This window comes from Numenius arquata, chromosome 4, assembly GCF_964106895.1.
Source record: "Numenius arquata chromosome 4, bNumArq3.hap1.1, whole genome shotgun sequence".
In the NCBI taxonomy this organism is placed as follows: domain Eukaryota; kingdom Metazoa; phylum Chordata; class Aves; order Charadriiformes; family Scolopacidae; genus Numenius; species Numenius arquata.
The window spans coordinates 10,986,422-11,006,311 of NC_133579.1; the positions used below are offsets into that span (position 1 = coordinate 10,986,422).

The following is a 19,890-nucleotide window of genomic DNA, read 5'->3' on the forward strand; positions in this document are numbered from 1 at the left end:
TTAATAGATTAGACTAGTGTAATAGAAAGGAATAGGGGCTATCTATTTTTTTCTGCAACTGCACAGTTTTTAGCAATATTGATGTTATTACATGGTGCTCTTAATGTTGGAAGATTGGAGAGTTACAAAGTGCTGAAATATTTAGAGAACACAGCTTTCTTTTGGAATAACAAAAAACACTGCTACTTTATTAAATTGGGATATTTGGGGGGAAAATATGGGAAAATGAAGCAACATTACTTTATCTGTTTTTTCTTTCTCTCCCCATCAGCACTGACTGGCAGTTAAAATAGTGGTTTTGAGAAATACTGGACTGACAGTGCTCTGGCCAACCTTGAAGCTTTGGTGGTGTGGTTAGAATTGAGGGAGAAGCCTCCTCAAGAACCTCTGAAGTTTCTAGTAAAATTAATTTATAAGTTTGATTACACAATTAGATTTTGTAAAAGGTTTAAATGGTACTCATCAGTCCAGATTCATCCCACTTAAACTGCAGCAAAATGCTGTGCCTGGCCTCCAAGTCTCTTCCAGGCTTTCAGTGGTATTTCACCAAAGAAAAACATCAGGCATAAAGATCTAGATACAGTGTAGAAGACCTAAGGCTGGGTGCTCATGTGGGTAGTCACAGATCATCAGAGCTCCTGGACCAGGTAGCAGGTCTTGCTCTGATGCTTTGAGAAACATACTGTTCCTTCCAAAGAGAAAGCAAACAAACAAATGTTCTGGGTAGTTCCCTCAATGAACTGAATAAATGAGTAAGAACTTGCTGTCAGACAGCATTAATCAGCTGAATAAATCTCCAAGATGATCATCTAGCCAGAACGATTTGAAAAGAAATACTTATATTTAGTCTTCAGATAAGCACTGATTTCACCCTCCTGTTTTTATATGAGATAATCTTAAACTAGCATTATCTGCAAACTTTTGCCAAGTTGGTTTCATCTGAAATAAATGTAACAGAGAGACCACGACTGACTTGCCTCTGCAAGAACTTACATATTTATACTTCAAACGTGAAAACAAAATTTTTTTAAAAATCAGAGAAACTTCCTGTCCCATCTGTCACTGATTCCCCATCATCTGTTTATTATGCATAAATTATTTCAATCTAAATGACATATCACAGATTTAATGATTGCAACAGGTACAGTCCTGAGGAACTAGAGGGATCTATTGGAATTATAGGAACTTGGAGAAGCCCTGGGAAACGTCATGCTTCTGAAGCACCTCTCAAAGGTGTCTCTGAAGAAGAGAACAATCTCCCCATTTGCTTGGAGAAGTAGGACATCATTAGTCTAAACCACCTGAGCTAACCTACCCAGTGTGATTTGACTCTAGTCCCCAGCCATCCCCCCCCTTCCTTACTTTCTCCAAGAAAAGGTTTGCATGACAGTGTCCTTCAGTGGAAGCCTGAGAAAGCCCACGGAAGAATTTACAGTGGACACTTCCAAAGACGGATATGCAACACAAGCCATAGCCAGGACTATCTTGTTACATCAATGCAAAGAGCAGGCAAAGAAAGTTTTTTCTACCTCTGTAAATGAACAACAACTAGTTAAAACCAGCGCATCGAGCAGATCCAGGTATGAAGCAGATTCTAAGAGAGTTATGTCTGCTTAATGCAGTTCTGAATACATTTGCTGATTCAAATCTTATTATCAGAGAAGTCAGCCACTCCCTCAAAGATACTTAAGGATCCTTACATATTGCTTTGAGTCCTTTTTATCACTACTACTATCCAGTTTTGAGAAAAGCTATTTTGCATATGTTTTGAATTCTCCGGTGTTTATATAACAGCCATACTATACCTTAAATGTATCTTCACTGTTGGGATTAAACAGCTGGTGTTTCCCAGATCCCAAAACAATAGGACCAGAAGCTTTGTTTTCGCCATAAGCGTAAAGGGATACCGTTGCTGTTGTGCCAGCTGTTTCAAAATCCCCAGTGACTACAGTAATCTTCCAGTCTCCTTCTGTAAAGTAAAAAAAATAAAATAAAATTGCTTTTATAACTGTTACTGAGAGGTAGCAAGTTACTTGAAAGATATAAATAAAGACATAATTTAACCCAGGGACCGTAACTACTATGCACCTGAGAGGTAATGATGCTGGGAGAGGCAACAGAGGATTGGCCAAATGCTACATCATTCAAACTCATCTTAGGCAAGTTGTGTGACTTTAAAGATTTAGGAGGTTTGCAGCACACTAAAGCTGGAAATATGATCACAGAGCCTAGTGAGATTCCCAGCGAGATTTCTAGCAACAACCCTCTGGGTCATCATGGAAAAGCCCAACCTCCAGAGTTTGAGTTAAGACAACACATATAATCAAGAAATGCAACAGGAAAAAGTATCAAAACATCCCAATTAAGCACAAGTTCCTCTCATTTCATGTTGATGTGACACATCATCAAGAGCTCTGTCTGCCCAGACAGAGGAAATACATTGAGATTAGCATGAAAATAAGAGATTTCGGAGAAAATTCTGATATTAGCTGAGGACTCCTTAGAAAATAATTTTATATAAAGCTTCCCTGATACTATGTTCCCATACAACGCACACAAGTTATTTAAATATCTGAAAGCAGCTTAATATAAATCTTATTTTTTTTAAAAAAAAGAACAATTCATAATTGGAAAATGCATTTCTACATCTGAAAAGCGGAAATCACGTGCTCTCCACCCCTCTTTTGATTGCAGCTTTTGCCTGTATGAAACAAGTTCCACTTAGTGACTTGAATTCATTTTGAGCAAGACTAACAACAAACGAAATACCAGCCCACATTCACCTTATAAATAAATGCCACAGTGTACACTGCAATATTATTAGTAGAAACTTGTCTGGTGATGCCTACATGAATTAAATCTGTTGTCTGACAACAGTATCTACCTTGGGCCAGCCCCATTATCCCTCAGTAATTTGCCCCACAATGACTGAACTGGAGGAGGAAATTTGGTCTCCTGTTTTCCAGATTTTTGAGGTCTGGCTGATGCCTGGTTTAGGAAGGTGTTAGATTTTTAAATACACATAAATACACAGCTGGGAATTCAGAAAACAGCAACAGCTCCTTTGGTCTGGTCAATCAAAACTGGCCAGCAGGTCAAGGGAGGGGATTCTCCCCCTCTACTCCACTCTGGTGAGACCCCACCTGGAGTACTGCATCCAGCTCTGGGGACTCCAACACAAGACAGACACAGACCTGTTAGAGCATGCCCAGAAAATGATCAGAGGGCCGGAGCACCTCTTCTGTGAAGAAAGGTTGTTGTTCAGCCTGGAGAGGAAAAGGTTCCAGGGCAGCCTTTCAATATATAAAGGGGGCTTATAAGAAAGACAAAGACTTCACTAAAGCCTGTAAGGACAAGGGGGAATAGTTTTAAACTGAGAGAGGGTAGATTTAGATAGGACATAAGGAAGAAATTTTTTACGGTAGGTGTGGTAAGACACTGGAACAGGTTGCCCAGAGAAGCTGTGGATGCTCCATCACTGGAAGTGTTCAAGACCAGGCTGGATGGGGCTTTGAGCAACCTGGTCTAGTGGAAGATGCCCCTACCCACAGCGGGAGGGGGTGGACCAAGTGCCCCAGAGAAGGGGCTATTTGGTGCATATGCTTTTGGCTACCTAACTCTGAGACATTTGCAACAAATCCACCTTACGTTTCCATGAAACAGGTCTGTTTTGACAGAGGGTAAGTTCTGTCAATGCCAAAGCTGACCAGCTCTTCTGGACAGCACAAAGACATTTCTCTAACAGGGTCAGGATGCAAGTGCTGGGAACAAAACGTTCATTGCAAAACCAAGCCCATCTCCACTGAAGATAAGCCAGTTAGATATACACGTGGTTTACTCCTGCTCTTTTTCATCTTTTCTTGAGTTTATGGGGTAATTTTTCTCTCTTGCAACTTTTACTGTATAATCAGACCAGCACAGCTTAAATGACACAACGTAGAGATCCAGTTGTAGGTGCACAAAGGACCAAGCAGACTGTAAAGGAGAATCACAGAGTAATGAGCAGATACAAACTGAATGCCTTCTGAAAAAGGCATAGAAAGGAAGGACAAACATACTTGTGATCCAAAATAACACTTATAATAGAATATGTTTTGAATATAATTTGTAAAATAACTATATTAACTACTTGCCATAGGGACACTATTTAAGACAAAGTATTCTCACATGGGGTCTTCATGGATATCGTGATTGATATAATAAATTATCAATAAACATTTTCAAACTTTCTCCTAACAGCTTCTAAATTGTTGTTCAACCTACAACAAGAAGCACTTCTCACAGCTGAGAAAATGCTATGTGTTATTAAGAAATGTAATTTAATCTGTGCTGGTTGCAAGAGCAGAGAAGTGAAGCTGAACAAATGTGAAATCACAAGTAAAACAGAAAATTAGAAACTAATAGTGAGAGCAAAACTATATATAACCCAGGAGAAAGAATCATTGTTTAAAATGTTAACTAAAAAAAAAAAATGAAATTAAGATAGATCACCAATAAGTACAAGAAAAACATGAATTTTCAGACAAATAGAAAATTTACGTTATGGGATGAAAAAAAAAACAGAATAAAAAGAAAGCATAAATTTGCTTTCTTTTTCTTTGCAAAAGTGATTTATTGTTTGAATTAAAGTATGGAGTTCAGAGTTTACTAAAATATTCAAATAGTGTGCAGCAATCAATGTTTTAAAATAAATACAAATGGCAACAAATTTGTAAAGCAATTAGTTCTGAAACAGAAACAGTCTTCATTAAAGACTAGAGCAGCATTTACCATTTGCTTCTTGCGTTTTCAGCTGTTGAATTATTTGAAATTCTGCCAAAAAATAAAAAAAAATTAATAAATGATCTATCCTGTAACATTAAAGAAAAGGTTTGAAAGAAGAGATGAAAAAGACATTCTGTGATTCTAGCCAATGCAAGAAAACTTTCCTTCTCATTCATTCCCTCATTACTTCCTCACTATCACCTATACCCATTTTACAATGCAAACACAAAGTGTATTCTCTCAATAATACAACAAAGGAGGCACCAAAATGGTTAACTCTGATATTTAAAGTTTAAATTCAACTCCGATTCCTTCAGAGAAAAAATTATGACTTACTGATCTTACTTCCATAAAGTTACAATAAACCTTACCTTGAGGGTACAGCTCAATTTCTGAATGAATTACACCTTGGGACACAAATGGAAGCCACCTAAGAATAAGAAAGAAAATAAGGAAGAAGGTAGCAATCAATTTAATTTTTTTTCTCTACCATATCACCATATAACTGAATGATCCACATCTTATTTTCATACCAAATACATATAACAGTAAAGGCTGTCTACCTCTAAAATTTTAAGATTTGATTTGATAAATGTGAAAGTAGAAATTATTTGACCCAAAAAATAATTATTTTTTGTGCAAACATAAGAGCTGTGGAAGTGTAAAATATTGCTGTGTCAGTTTAGGAGACTCATGTGGTACGATTGTACTTACTTGTATGGCTAAACAGAAGAATACAGCACAGAACATTTTTTCAATAGTATGGATTGAGTGCTAAGTATAATTCGTATGTATCTATTGCAACATTTCTTAAAATCAAAGTGCAGTGACAAAAAAAAAGATGGAACCAAATATTACTCTTCCTTATTCCTCCTATAAATTGAGGATAGATAGATAAGTCTGGAAAAGTACAAATGAAGGCAAATACTGGTTAGATTTCTTAGTCACGTTACTCTAAACTACAGATAATTTTGAAACCTTTTCATTCAGAACAAGGATGACCAGCTCTTTTAGTTTCCTCCTGCTTGGTAAAAAAATCAGCTGGTTTTCTACAGTAAAAAAAAAGAAAAAAAAAAAAGTTCAGCAAGCTTTTGAGCTTTTGGGCTGTTGGTTTTTATTTACTTTGTCCACTCCAGCAATGACATAAACCATTTGGTCTCCTATGAATCCTGTCAGGAATCCAGTATAAGATGGGCAGGATGAGTCCAGAGCAGCTTTTGAAGGTTCCTTACTTTTTGTCTTGAAAACATTAACAGGCCAATTCATGTAAGAACCAGTCCCTAAGAAATAAATTTTGTCTTACTAGACAACTACTTATTTATAGCACTTCTGCTAAAACCTGACCACACAGGTATCTTCTGCAATGCTAAATGCTAAAAAGTTTCAGTCTGTAGCTAACAAATACCATGTACTTGAAATCCAGTAAGAACTGTTGGATGTTCAGAAACTAATATCAGATTTTAAAGTCAGATAAAACAACAGTGTTTCCTTAGCTGAAGGAGAAAAAAATTCAGCATTTTTTTATATCCTGGCTCATAAAATATCAATGTAAAATAAAGCTGTGCAGCTAAAGATTAATAAATTAGAGAGATTTCAGAAGAACAAAAACTTCCCCGTCTCCCTGAACAGAGCACAGTGTTTCAAGCTTTACATTTTGGCCAACGCGGAAGCTACTCCTGATCCCCACCACTGACCTATTTTAGCCCTTTTTCAGTGGCAGTGTTTCCTCGTAGAAAAGTTATGAATGAAAAAAAAAACCACTCTCTGTTTCTTCTTGACAGTGTCTGTCACTGAATAATTTTTGCTGATCAACATCTGGTGTTAGTTATCAGAGAACTAATACAGCAAAGTGCCCTGACACGCACTGTCCCTCAGCCGTGTTACCCACTGGGGGACAGCTATGGCACAGTTGATTTTTCATGACTGAGGTAGGCAGCTGGCCTGAATTCTCTGTAGGACTCCCTATTAGGAAATTGTACTTATATTTTTTTAGGAAGGTAGCAACCTCAGCTAGCAACAACAGCTGATCTGCATCCAAATATACACCGGAGAAATCCTCAGTCTTATCTACTATTTAAAAACATGCTACTAATTGAAGAAAGATCTCAGTTTTAGAGAGTTTTATAAAGGTGAGAGAGCATCTTTATTCCTGGTTTTGAGGAAGTGACACCAAGACTGGCAAGAAGCTGTTCAAGGTTATGAAAAAAATTCATGAAAATCCAGAAAAAAATAACTATCCATCCTGCATGTATTAAATAACATTTATTAAATACTGTTACTTCTAATGCCTTGACACATGGTCACATTGTTTCTCTATACTTCCTCCATTTCACTCAAATGATGCACATGCCCACAAGATACACTGCAAAACTGGAAACTCCAAATGTGGGATACCATAATATTTTTCCAAACATGCAAAATGCAATACTTAACAATTGACTTTAAAGATGCTAGCTTAATAACTTAAATGGAACAACCACAAAATAATTCTGACTTTTGGGTATTACATTTGTCTCTCTAGCAATGCTGTTTTTCATAAGAAGAATGAAAATTCTGAACAGCAAATCTGTTATCTTTCCCATTGAGAAATACATGTTAACTTAGAAACTTCATGTGTGCTTTATAACTCCTCCTTGAATAGGTCAGTGACACTTACAGCACTGATTCTTGTATGATAAGGCTGCACTGTACAACCTAGTAACACAGCCACAATATAAGCATTTAACCTTTTATACAGACCATACAGCTTATTAACTCAAACAGTCTCTTCTGGAACAACAAATTTGGTTGATTTTATGAAATTGCAAAATAATCCAAATTTGCCCTCTCCTGGAAAATTCATATTTAGAACATTTACTGGCATAATACTGTTAGTGATATATATATTTAAGAACATTTAGGAATATTCTTGTAAAAGCTACCTTTCACAGTTGAAGACGTATTCCGAGTTGTTCTCAGCTTCTCTGACGATGACTTTATCACAGTACCAATGCTGGGACTTGGCATTGGCCTCACAGCGCAACAGCACCTTCTGCAGTTCTCCGAGAGATACGGCTTCCACTTCAAAAGCATTGATCTAGAAGACAGAGGAGGCAGCACTCCACAATTTGCCACCACTAAGAAAGTCTGAAAGTTGAACTATTTTAAAAGCCCGATTAACCCGTGCAACGTACAAAGGTTCCTTTTGTTTTTAACAACAGCTGGACTGTATTCAAAGCGGTTGGATCTGAAAAGTTAAATGTCTTTTGATGATGTAGCAGAGTAAATGAAAAAAACACAACTAAAATCCGACTGCAGTAATAATCCCAAAGAAATTCATCCAAAATGCCGCACGCACCACTTCACTACTGTTTCAATACCTCACCATTCACAATTATTCTTCTCTAGGTAAAAACCAGTTAAAGCTACTATTTCCTTTGCCGATATTTATTTAAAATACAGACTTTCTCATCCTTTTCTCGTTTTGGTTTCACCTCCTCTATTTACATTTTATTCTGCTGGAAGGTACTGCAATCTGACATGCCACTTTCCCCTCGTTATTCATTTAGGCTTGTGCTTCCAGTTGGCAAAGATTGTTTTCACAGGAGCATGAAGCCGATCAGGTGAAAGGTTCAGGTTGGTAATTTTCTGTCACAGTAAAAAGCAGATAGCTTTCTCTCTCTAAACATAATGGTCCAGGTCACACTTCTCAATAAAAGAAAAAAAGAAGGGAAGAACTGCACTGGAAAATTCATATCTGTAAAGTTCTCAATCCTTAGCAAATGGCAGGATTGAGACTGCCTCTGGAACTTTAGTTCTCCCCTGTGTATATGTGATATATGAACACATGCTATTCTCTCTGAAGGATCCCTGCCTCAAATTGTGCACAGGCAGGACTGCAGCTTTTTAATACATCTTTTTATCTTCATTATCTTTATGACTCTATGCATTATTTACTGCAACCACCCAAACAGTTCAGTGAAGCAGAACTGATTTCCCCAGTGACTTCACTTTTGCACTTTTTCGAGAGTGCCCCAGCTTTCTGCAAGTGTTGAAATCTATTTTTTGAAAGGCCATCTGCGTAATGTCTCATTCTACCTATACAGTTAAAGAACAGACATTATTGCCAAAAGCTGTCAAAGATGCAAAGTAGTTTGGGTGCTCAGCTGAAAACCAGAGGGATTATTTTATTGGCATATTTAGCATTTCAAAGAGCTTACTATGTCCAGAGCAGAATTGTCTTTGAACAAAATTCAGTTATAGCTATGGTTGCTCAGGAAAGTTAAAGTGGTTACACAGCAAAACAGAAGCATACAAGAAGTGGTCACTTGGGGAAGCTTTAGTTTAGATGGTTTGCCCAATATCATGTAGAATATCTGCGGCAGAGATGAAAATCAAGTTGTTCAAGTCATTTCTCAACTGTCTCTGTCATAAAATGATATATGCCAGGCCCTACTCTGCCTCTCGGTACAATCCACTGTCTCGTTCACCCATTTCCATAACAAAGTGCACTTTTAACCAGCCCCTGCATAAATAATATGCTGAATTTACTATCAGTCTGGCTAGAATAATCTACCCAGGAAACTCCACTTAAATTCTGAATTTCATTTGGAATAAAACTTTATATCTAATACATTAGTAATGGTATAAAATATGTATTTTAAGATAGTATAGATACCTCTGAAGTTTGCCAGTGTGTTGTTATGCTTTGCATTTTAGATAGTGGAACACTTAATAAAAAACTAACAGCTTGATACCGTAACAGTACCATAAATTGTATGTTAGACATACAAGCCTTAATTCTCAATAGTTCACAAAGAAAGAAACATGCTTAACAGAAGGTGATAAGAAGGCTAGTGGGAGAGCTAAGATTAAATTCAGTATTTCCTGAAATTCAACCATACACTACTGCAGAAAATCAGGGCGATGTATATTTTACTCACAGAGGAGATCAGAAGTAATTGAAAGAAAAATGACTTCAAATCTGCCCTGTATTAATCACTATACTATACTATTATACCTTAAAAGATATACATAACAAACAGTCCTACTAAGATCTGAAATCATGGAACAATTTCTGTGCACTTATTTGGAGCCGGCTGTAAATCACTGTACCTCGACAGAAGATGTTTTAAATTCATATGCAGCTCTTCTCATCATCCTAGGGAGATTCTTCAAATTATTATTCTTCTCCTTTTCCTGCCTGTGTTTCCACTCATTCTAGTCGTTACTGGATTAGTAGAAAATTACTTTCCTTAGTTCTTAAAAATTATTTTGCTAAACTTCTGTTATGTTTTATTAGGAACTTGTTAAAACCCGTATAACTTACTTAGCTATATTTATATGGCTAAGCAAACTGTTGTTCAGACTTACCATTCCCCTCTGAAATGTCACTGGTATACCAGATTTATGCAGAAGTCTTAGACCAGAATCTCCTCTTTTTCCATAGATACAGAGATAAACTGCAGAATCTGTGTCAGCTTGCTCCAAATCACCAGTGTAGACATAAACATGGTATAACACAACTTCCAAAAACAACCAAAAGAAGAAAATACAAGTTATGTGTAATCATAATTCATTTTACTTACTACTCTAGCTTAATGGTAACAACCCCAGCAAGTTTGATTTGCAAACAATTTTCTGGAATATACTCCAGAAATCAGTCTAGCTATCTGTTTTGAAGATTGCTAAAACCACATTTATGAGAGTACAGCAAATGGAATATAATTCAGATGACACTGATACCAAAAACCAGGTAACCAATATATATGTAACTGTGCAACTGAAGTATGCACATACCTGGATAGACAGGGGTTCCAGCTTGCACTACTGGAAGTTCACAGACAAAATCTCTGTCGCCATGATTCTTTGATAACCATGTGTTTGCTGGAAAATTCAGTGTTTTCTTGCTCTTCAGATGTTGCAGTGTCACCTAGAGAAGAAGCAATTCCAACTATGACTCAGTTCACTCTTTCCAGTGCTTTGCTTCCCAACAGCAAAACATATTTTTGTATATATCTTTCCTCTATCTCAGAAAACAATAACACGATCAGTAAATACGACATATGAAATAGCAGTATGAAAACATTTTTATTTTGGCTACTACTTTGCAACTTGGCTCATCACTAGGGAGGATCTTTACTCACACCTGTGGTATTGCAACTGAAACTGCCAGCCTCTATTCTTTGAAAATGCCCTGGACTTTAAAGTTATTTTATCCTTGGAACAAATGAGTCTGTAATTGAAATTTGCTTTTAGGCCATAAGAAATGTCACTGATTTCTGCCAGTGAACTGCCTCTATGTAACATTGTAAGACTGAAAACTTCCTGGTATGGGAGGTTAGGTGAGACTGAGCTTTTGGAAGATGCGGAAAGATTGACACATTTTTAATGTTAAAATGAAAACAGCATGAAACTCATCATCTAAATCCTTCTGAACTCTGGCAAGGAGAGGATATGTTGAAGTATTTGTATTATGTTTGGCTCTTCTACCGCAGAACAAAGACAACCTGGGTACCAGCACCCTCGACATATTCCTCTCAAGTCAGGGACAATTCAAATTCTCAAGTTATTTGCCACTGTAAATTATGATAGTTGTCTTGTTTCCCATAACCAAAGCAGTCTTTCCTCTCTTTGATGGGAACAGTTTTTGCTGGTCTTAAATTACAACAATGTTTACCTACATTTTTTTCCATAGGCCTTCACTAGCAAAAGGAAATCAGTGCCAAAAATTTGTCTTTCTGCAGTTGTGTTTTGAATGTGCATAGAGAGTACCTAAGCCTTGCAAACAAAATTATGGAAACAAGTATTCACATTCAAATTCTAACGCTTAGGAAATCAAGACAATATATAACTTTACCTCACTTCTCCAATAAAATATTATTTTAATTAAAATAAACACTTCTTTTAACATCAAAGCATGTATTTATTCTAATATGAAATACTTCTGCAGCAGTGATGCTTAATCTCTAATGTTTATTGGGAGAGCTCCCCCTGCTGATTCATAACAATCGCAACTATTAACTGCTTTGTCAGAAAAACACAGCTTTCAACCTGATTTATTTCTTTCTGTGAAAAGAAATATTTGAAATCCCAGGGTTAGCCTGTGAAATTTGGACCTAAATCTTAAAGAAATATTTTGTAACCACCGGGATGGAAAGTAGGATTCCTGCAACCATTTGAGCAACAGAAATATATTTATATATTTACACTTACATTCAGTTTTGGTACAGTTACAGCTAAGGTCTTTGGATAACATAAAAATCTGTTATTATCATTTAATTCTGGTCATCTAAATCAGGCTTTTTAAGATGAATTAAAGGCCATAGGAAAAACTTGTGTCTTTTACAGATTCAAAATAAGAAAAAGACAACAAAATCTTACCTACAATACTGAAATAAATCTTACATGGGGGTCAGCGTCAGCAAGAATTTAGAATAAATTTAATCAGGTGAATATCGCTAAATATCAGGAGGAAAATACAGTTAAAACAGAAGCAGAGAAGAATAATTAATTCACCAAATTGAAAAAAACCCAGCATTTTCTTTTTCCATGAAAATGGTCATAATCGTGAGCTATGTTTGTGCCAATTAGGATTAGCCTACTCTTAAGCAAACTTTGTTCCATTCTCCGCATGCAGTTGTCATGGAATAATTGTTGCTCCACCATTTTTACTGGGATTTATAGCTAGAATCTCCCTCACACACACTGAAGAGTACAGGTGAGCTTTCAGAAAGCAAAACTTAGTAGAACTCATCAGTACACTAAAACTGGTAACTACAAACTGCACAAATTAGAAATAATTGCAAAATAATCCTACATATTTCCAGGTCTCAGGAGATGGACTGTATCTGTGCTTTTTTTTTGTCATCTGTAAAGCAACCTAAGAATACAAAGCAATAAGAATGTAACGTAAACAGTATTTTTTGATTCATGAAGCTATGGCTTCATGAAAAGATAGGCTTTTAGTTCATATAAAAATTAACAAAGCAGGAAAGAATCACCATAAAAAAAATCTCACCCTTTGTAAATTCCACTCTGATTGTTCATTCAGCAACCCATCAAGTTCAATTCTTATCTTGTAGATATTCCCAATGCTTTTTATTTTAACCTGGATAAAGCCAGAACAATACAACATATAACTACGTGCAAAAATACATATAACTTAGTTATATGAGTTTAAACTTGTGCAGTAGAGGATACATGCTTATTAAGAAAGGCCATGCCTTGCAAACTAACACTGTATTCAAGTCATGATTAAAAGCCACTTCAGTCTCAGTTTCCCATACATACAGAAGAAGTAGCATCTCAACAGCAAGCACAGGCAAGTGAATTCTAAGCCTTAAATTGTTACAGCCTTCAGAACATCTTGCAAAAAAAAAAAAAAAAAACCCTAAACATTTCCCCTTCCTGTATTTTCAATCATTATATGTGAAATAACTCAAATACCCTAGTATGTCAAAATAAAAGATATAAAATTTTTGAAGACCATAAAGAAAAGCTCTCAAAAGCTGGCAGAAGATCTGCAAAACTTTGGAAGTCACCGATACTATCTTCACTCTCTATGATTTGCATTCATTTGCACTTTCTTTGCTCTTTTAAGTGTTGTATGTGCTCTTACTTATGAAATCTACTCAATGCAACCTTATCCTATCCCACTTATCTGGGCTTTATTTGAAGTTTAACCATTATTTAAACTGAACATAAATCATTTTAGATCATTTGTAATGTACTGCTAGGAAAGGAAAAGTGTGTTATGTCATTTCTCAAAGAACAATTCTATTAATAAAAGGTTGATAACACCTGGTTCCTCTCCATCATTTACATCTAAAAATTTTTGTACAATGTAAATAGCTTTATCTTCTTTTCATTCTCTTAGAAACACCTACTAATATATTATCCACTCATTGTTTACCTTCATTAATAAAAAGCCCTCTTCTCTTTTCAGAGGTCAGAATTCCTATATATCAGCTTTTAGCTGGCTCTTTGTGCTTTTGTATAATAAACTTTTATGTTATAGTCACAGAGTTACCGTGCTTTAGTCAAAGATTTCTAGAGGCAAACAACTTTTACTCTTGATTTCCCTAATATTGAAATGTACTCAGTAAATTGCAATGGTTGTTTGAGAAAGAATCTGTAGAACACTTGTCTTTTTGTTGATATAGTCACTACATTGACCTGAATTTCATTAACAAAATAAATGTTAATTACAGGCTTGCAACACTGATAACGCAATATGGTTCCTGTCTTTTCCATTGGCTTAAGAAAATAGCTTTGTTTTGTGGAGGTGGATTCTGGTATCCTTGCTTATGCCACGTAATATTTCTCTCTATAAGTAGCCTGACTAGAGGTAACCTGGAGACTTGGGGATTAAAGCAGTAGTAAAGTAAGGGCATATATACAGCTTGACTGAAAAAACAACTATTGTCATTTCCCGCATTTCACAAAGAAACCCACTTCTCAAGTAACATGAGATACTGTCTTCTCATTCACAGAGCTGGTGTTCACTGAATACAGTGCTGTCACATTGTCTGCTTATTCTAATGAATCCCTCTTTAGGCTTTTGGTTTAAAAAAAAAAAAAGTTACACCCTCATTTCATGTATCAATACAAAACATAAATGTACTGGACTTTGTCAGAATTCAAAGAGTGACTTCTGCCTAAAACAAGCAGAACCGGAAGAAACCCTGTGGTAGCCTTGATTTTTCTCATACAGTTTTAGGAAGGATTACACAGGCAATGACTACTCACACCGGTAAGGTAAGAGAGCAAAGGCCACATATGAATGGTTTTCATTTCTCAAGATAGTTCTACATGAATTTTTCATAGTTGGGCGTACTGCTGACAAAGTGAAAGGTTAAAGAGAACTGACTTCAAATTGCCTGATTATTACAGGCTTTCAAAAGCTGTTTTCTTCCTACAAGTCCTGGCCAGAGCTATGATTAAGTTGATTCTTCAAAAGATAAAATTCGGTATCTTCTGCTCTAGAAAATATCTGTGAAAACATATTAAACTTGAAGATGCAAATGTTTAAAAAAGGATGTAATTTTTTTTAAGTCTTGCATTCCTATCCTCATTTCAAGACTTATCCTGCTAAACAAGTACAGGATAAACTTTAAAAGTTAAAAGAAAAAAAAAAAAGAAAGAAGAAAGAGCTCTTACTCATAGGCTTTTTCATTGTGGATTTATCTACTGCAAACTAAAGAGTGAAAAGCACTTTGGTGACATTTGCTGCTTCATGCCTGAAAGCAATAGTGTCAGCGTGATGTACAGAATCATAGTAGTAGCCCCAGGTGCTGAGAGAAAGATTCTGCTCTCTCACAAGATCAATATCCACAGCACACAGCCATAATGAGCAATATCTATTTTAGAGAAGAGAAATTGGTCCATCTCTTAAGAATATATGGATTAACATTGCAAACATGCCATTACCCAACACTGCTTATAAATTATTCACTAATTAGGAGAACAGAACTCCCTGGGGATCATAATATATAGCCTACATGCTTAGAAAATGAACATTACAGTTGGTTATCTTCTGCCTATACCTTATTCATAGAAACTGTTATTATTAGTACTATTGACAGTAACAATTTTGGTTTGTGCCAAGATTGAACTAAAAGAGTTGATGAGTGCAGAAAAAAAATTTGCACAAAATGCGAAACGTGTAACTTCTTCAGTTAGCTGAAGACAGCAACGTGTTATGTGCATCTCAGACAGAAAGATTTAAACAAAATAGAAGTTTTAACCCCATTGGTAACCTCCTCTCAGCCTATGTAGACATAATTTCCTTATTATAGTAGAGGTGAGGTAATTCTTAAATTATGGCAGAACTCTTTGTGCTTTCATGACATGATAACATGTAGTTTGTATGGGGCCCTTAGTAATTCCACAGGTAAAGCTTGTGGCATTTCAGCTATCTATAGCATGGAGGCTGAAAAAGGGGGTTTCTTCCTTAAATGAACAGGTTCCACAGTATACATTTAATAGTATGCTTTTAAAACTGAATGCATGAAGATCTCATTACTAAAAATCCCCAAATGGTATACAAGTCTTACATCACACGTGATTTGTTTATGAGTGGATTGTTTCTGAAGCTGGTTTCAAATCAATTGCCTTGAAGAAATCAATTTATTCCTGCAGTTGTCCCACTTGAGCTACTATATGAGGGAGAGGGGGTTAAAAGAAAGAGTATTTCCTCTGTTGCTAACTATATGCACAAAACTGATTTAGTGCAGAACTCAGAGAGATTAGATAGAGATTTATTTTATGCAGTGAACATAGGAGAAAAACATTTTTTCTTTTCACAAGACAGAATAATATTTGGAAAGGTACACATTAAAATAATGTTCTTAGCCTTCGTTAGCTACCTGAAATTCATCCTCCTGCCTGGGAAGAAACAGCTGCTTTCTGTTGTCCTTGCCAAGAGTTATTGGTCCAGCTACTCCTCTGTCTCCATATATCCAGAGAATGACATTTGCTTCAGTTCCTGCATTTCCTGTCAGCATTGACACTTTCCATTCATCATCTGAAGGAAGGGGACACTCACCACCTTGGGGATTTCTCATTTCCTCTGTGAAATACAGAGCATTAGTGGGAGATGAAAATCAACATGAAACTGCCAGTCGCTGTTGTAACTTCAGCACGTAAGGAGACCATAACAGAGAAGGGATCGTATTTTTTCATGGCAAGTGAGATAGTCTGAAAAGATTGATTTATGTTTCTTGTCTAGACCAAAATGTACTGATTAGTTGAGCTACAAGAATAAACTGAAAAAAGAACAATTATTGCTCACATGCACTACCTTCATATTATTCTTTATACATATTCTGGTGTAGAGTAAGGATGCTATGATGCAGAACTATGGCCATTAAATCAGTATTTCTGGTTCCTCAGCCTGATATTTAGAGTTCCTGTGCAACCTGCTCTAGGTGGACCTGCTTTGGCAGGGGGGTTGGACTAGGTGATCTCCAGAGGTCCCTTCCAACCCCATGTGATTCTGTGATCAGTAGAATTACTTGTAAATACTCCTTTAATGCCTTGTGTTGGGACACTATTAGCAGGACCACAAGTCTGAGAAGAGAGAAATTTTCACTTCAAATGAAAAAAAAAATATTCAGGAAATTAACTTTCTTCAAGTTAAATATTAAATACTGTAAAATACTCAAAAAAGAGCACAATATACCCCTGCCCAGCCACACTTACGCATACAGTGCCAGCATTTGGGCTATGGCACATTCTGCATGAATGAGACAATAGCAGCACAGTATCACTTTATAAATAAATTTCACAGCTTTAATGGCTCAGCAGATATAATTTTGGATAACATATATTTCACTTCAGAATAGCACCTAGTGATCTTTCATCTACCCTTAAGAGAAAAATATTTATATATGTAAAGGCGTCAAACAGTACCTCTGCATGTGAGATAAGAAAAAAATAGACTCTCTTAGGATCAAACAATTTAGAATATTCTAATCAAAGTGGAGTTTATGAACATCAGATATCTGGAAATAAATGGGACCGCTGACCGTGAAGTCCTCTCCAAAAGAGGGAGTCTTTGCCCCCAAGAATTTATAATCTTATCTGACACAAGAGGCAAATATAAACCCTAAATTTTAAAAGATGAACCAACACATTGTCTATATTCTGTGTCCTAAAGGAGCTCCCAAACTGCTCTTCATGAGGCCTTTTCACACAACTGCAAAGAGACATTTTAATATGCTAACCATAGTGAATATAGTCTGTGCTGCAGATTAATTTTCTTTTGTATCCCCCAGCTCATTCTTCATCCATTTAGTACCTTTCTATGAACCAAGCTTTTGCAGGCCAGAGGCTCCAAACACATAATGGAATTAACTCACAATTTTGCAGAAGTCATAAATAGCCACTGATACGGATTTGTTGAAGAATTCCCAGTGTATCCCTATACATGTTCCTGCTGCACTGCATACCTTGCTACCAGAGCCCTTTGCTTTTTTATTTTCTTGATTAAAATACTGTACTGGGTTTCTCTCGGGAGGAGTTTTCCTTTCACTTACTAAACTGCCTTTTCCTCAAAGAAGGAAAAAAAACCAAACTGAACACCCACACCCTATAAAAAAAAAAAACCAAACAAACAGAAAACAAGTGACACAAAAGCAATCACTCACCACCAGCAGAATGATGCCCAGCTAATCTCCAAGGAATGACTACTTTGGAAAAACTCCTCTCCGGTTTTACTGCTGAGCGTGACAATACATGGTATGGAGTACCCATTTGGTCAGTTGGGGTCAGCTGTCCTGGCTGTGTCCCTTCCCATTCTCTTGCCATCATCCCCCCCTCCCCCCCACCTACTCGCTGGGAGTGCAGAGTTGGAAACAGAGATAGGCTCAGTGCCAGCTCAGCAACAGCTAAAACATCGCTGTGTTATCAACGCTGCTTTGGGTACCAGGCTAAAGCACAGCACCAGATGGACTGCTATGAAGAAAATTAAGTTCATCCCAGACAGGCCCAGTACAAATACCAAACAAAATAAAGCAATATCTATGACAGAAATTTGCAAGATTTATCTGGCTATGCTTTGTTGCTAGCATTAAAATATGTTTGAATGCAAAGTGAAAACCAGTTTTGAACCCTTGAGACTCGCTTCTTGGTAAACTTTTATGAGCAGCAAATTTCACATCCTGCTGAAACATCACTGAAGCAAATTGGGTAAGTGAAGAAGGATCGATTCAATACTGAGACTTGACCCTGATCATCCCTTTATATTTCATCAAATGTCACTTTTATGATATTAAATAAACGCTTTCTTTCTTAAAAGTTGTACTCAAAAGCACTTATATAGTTGTTTGGATCATCAGGCTTCTCATAGGTTAAATCAACATGATAAGTAAAGCACCAGATCTGAATTATGGTCCACTAGTATTGAATTCTTAACTGATGTGAAATAATTGCACAAGGAGTTGCAAAGGAGTTAGGATCCAGCACGAAGTTCTATAAAAAATAAGGGCTAACTTCTAGAATCGGAGGAAATTTCAGCCCTGGTAAAGACTCTAAAATTTGGTTAATCAATTTTTAAGAAATTCAGAACTGTAGTAGTATGACTTTTACAGAAGTGCTTCTAACAGCAGTAGTATGACTTCAGAATGATTACAGTAATTTAGCAATAGGCAATAGTGTCATAACAATTGCTGGTTTTACTGAATTCTTCATCATGTCTGAGAGCAAGTTGTTCTGAAATTAAAAAGAAAATCCACGCACCAGAAATAAAGCAAAAGGCAAACATCTTATGTTTACTTGAATAAAACTTAATTACACTTGTCCTTCAGTGACGGAAATAACAGAACTATAGCAAGGTAGTTGCTTTGGTATAATAAATATTTTTGTGAACTTGACTATATAACTTTCTGTAACTGTAGTTACCTAGCTCCTCACCTGTAACTCTGAAAGCTAGAGTTCCTTCTAGCTATCTAAAACCACATCTTTCTTACAGCAGAGAGACAAATTTTCATGAAATACAGAGGTATTCAAGAAGCATGAGGAATCGCAGGCTGCTCCGTATGCTTAGCACAAGAATTCCATGCTTGGGCTATCGCTACCCAAAGCGGCTACTGCAACCCCAACCTACTACCTCTTGAAAATAATTATAATGCACAAACAATTCACAGGCTTGGAATGTTTTTTGCCTTGTAATTTACTGGCTCTTCTTACAAATGGAAATCAGTGGCATTGATTTGCTACAGGCTAAAAATATTCCAGTCTGAAAAGAGGATTTGATGGTTACCCTGCATTAGTCATGGGAGTTTACACACTTCATGACACCATGCTATAAATTTATTGCAACGAAAATTCATTCTGATAGGCCTGCATGAGAATGATGAAGTCATCATAATCCTTCACACAGTTTCATAAAAATAACTTTGCTTTCTTATTTACTTATCTAAATCTAAAGCAAAAAGAAAATTATCTTGTCCCAGAAGACCATATGAGTGAGTGACACTTTTGAAATAAACCATCAGAAAAATTAATCTCTGGAGCAGAAGCTTGGACAATAAAGCTGATGCATTTTTATTACACCTTTTTGTATCATCATTTCCAATGTAAACCAAATGGAAATGAGATCAGATTTTATTTGCATTTTATTTTCTCTTGTAAGTAAAATATATT

The 19,890-nt window shown here is 36.3% G+C and overlaps 1 protein-coding gene across 1 annotated transcript in view; it reads right to left on the minus strand.

Annotated features, from left to right (window-relative positions):
- The window catches only part of RP1 (RP1 axonemal microtubule associated), a 173,898-nt gene that overhangs the window by 111,598 nt on the left and 42,410 nt on the right, over positions 1 to 19,890 (minus strand). The window contains exons 17-23 of the mRNA XM_074146784.1: positions 16,113 to 16,315; positions 12,764 to 12,853; positions 10,543 to 10,675; positions 10,117 to 10,268; positions 7,686 to 7,840; positions 5,136 to 5,194; positions 1,806 to 1,969 (exon numbers count right to left, since the gene is read on the minus strand). Of these exons, the coding sequence (XP_074002885.1) occupies positions 1,806 to 1,969; positions 5,136 to 5,194; positions 7,686 to 7,840; positions 10,117 to 10,268; positions 10,543 to 10,675; positions 12,764 to 12,853; positions 16,113 to 16,315 (956 nt within the window). The remainder of the gene's footprint in view (positions 1 to 1,805; positions 1,970 to 5,135; positions 5,195 to 7,685; positions 7,841 to 10,116; positions 10,269 to 10,542; positions 10,676 to 12,763; positions 12,854 to 16,112; positions 16,316 to 19,890) is intronic.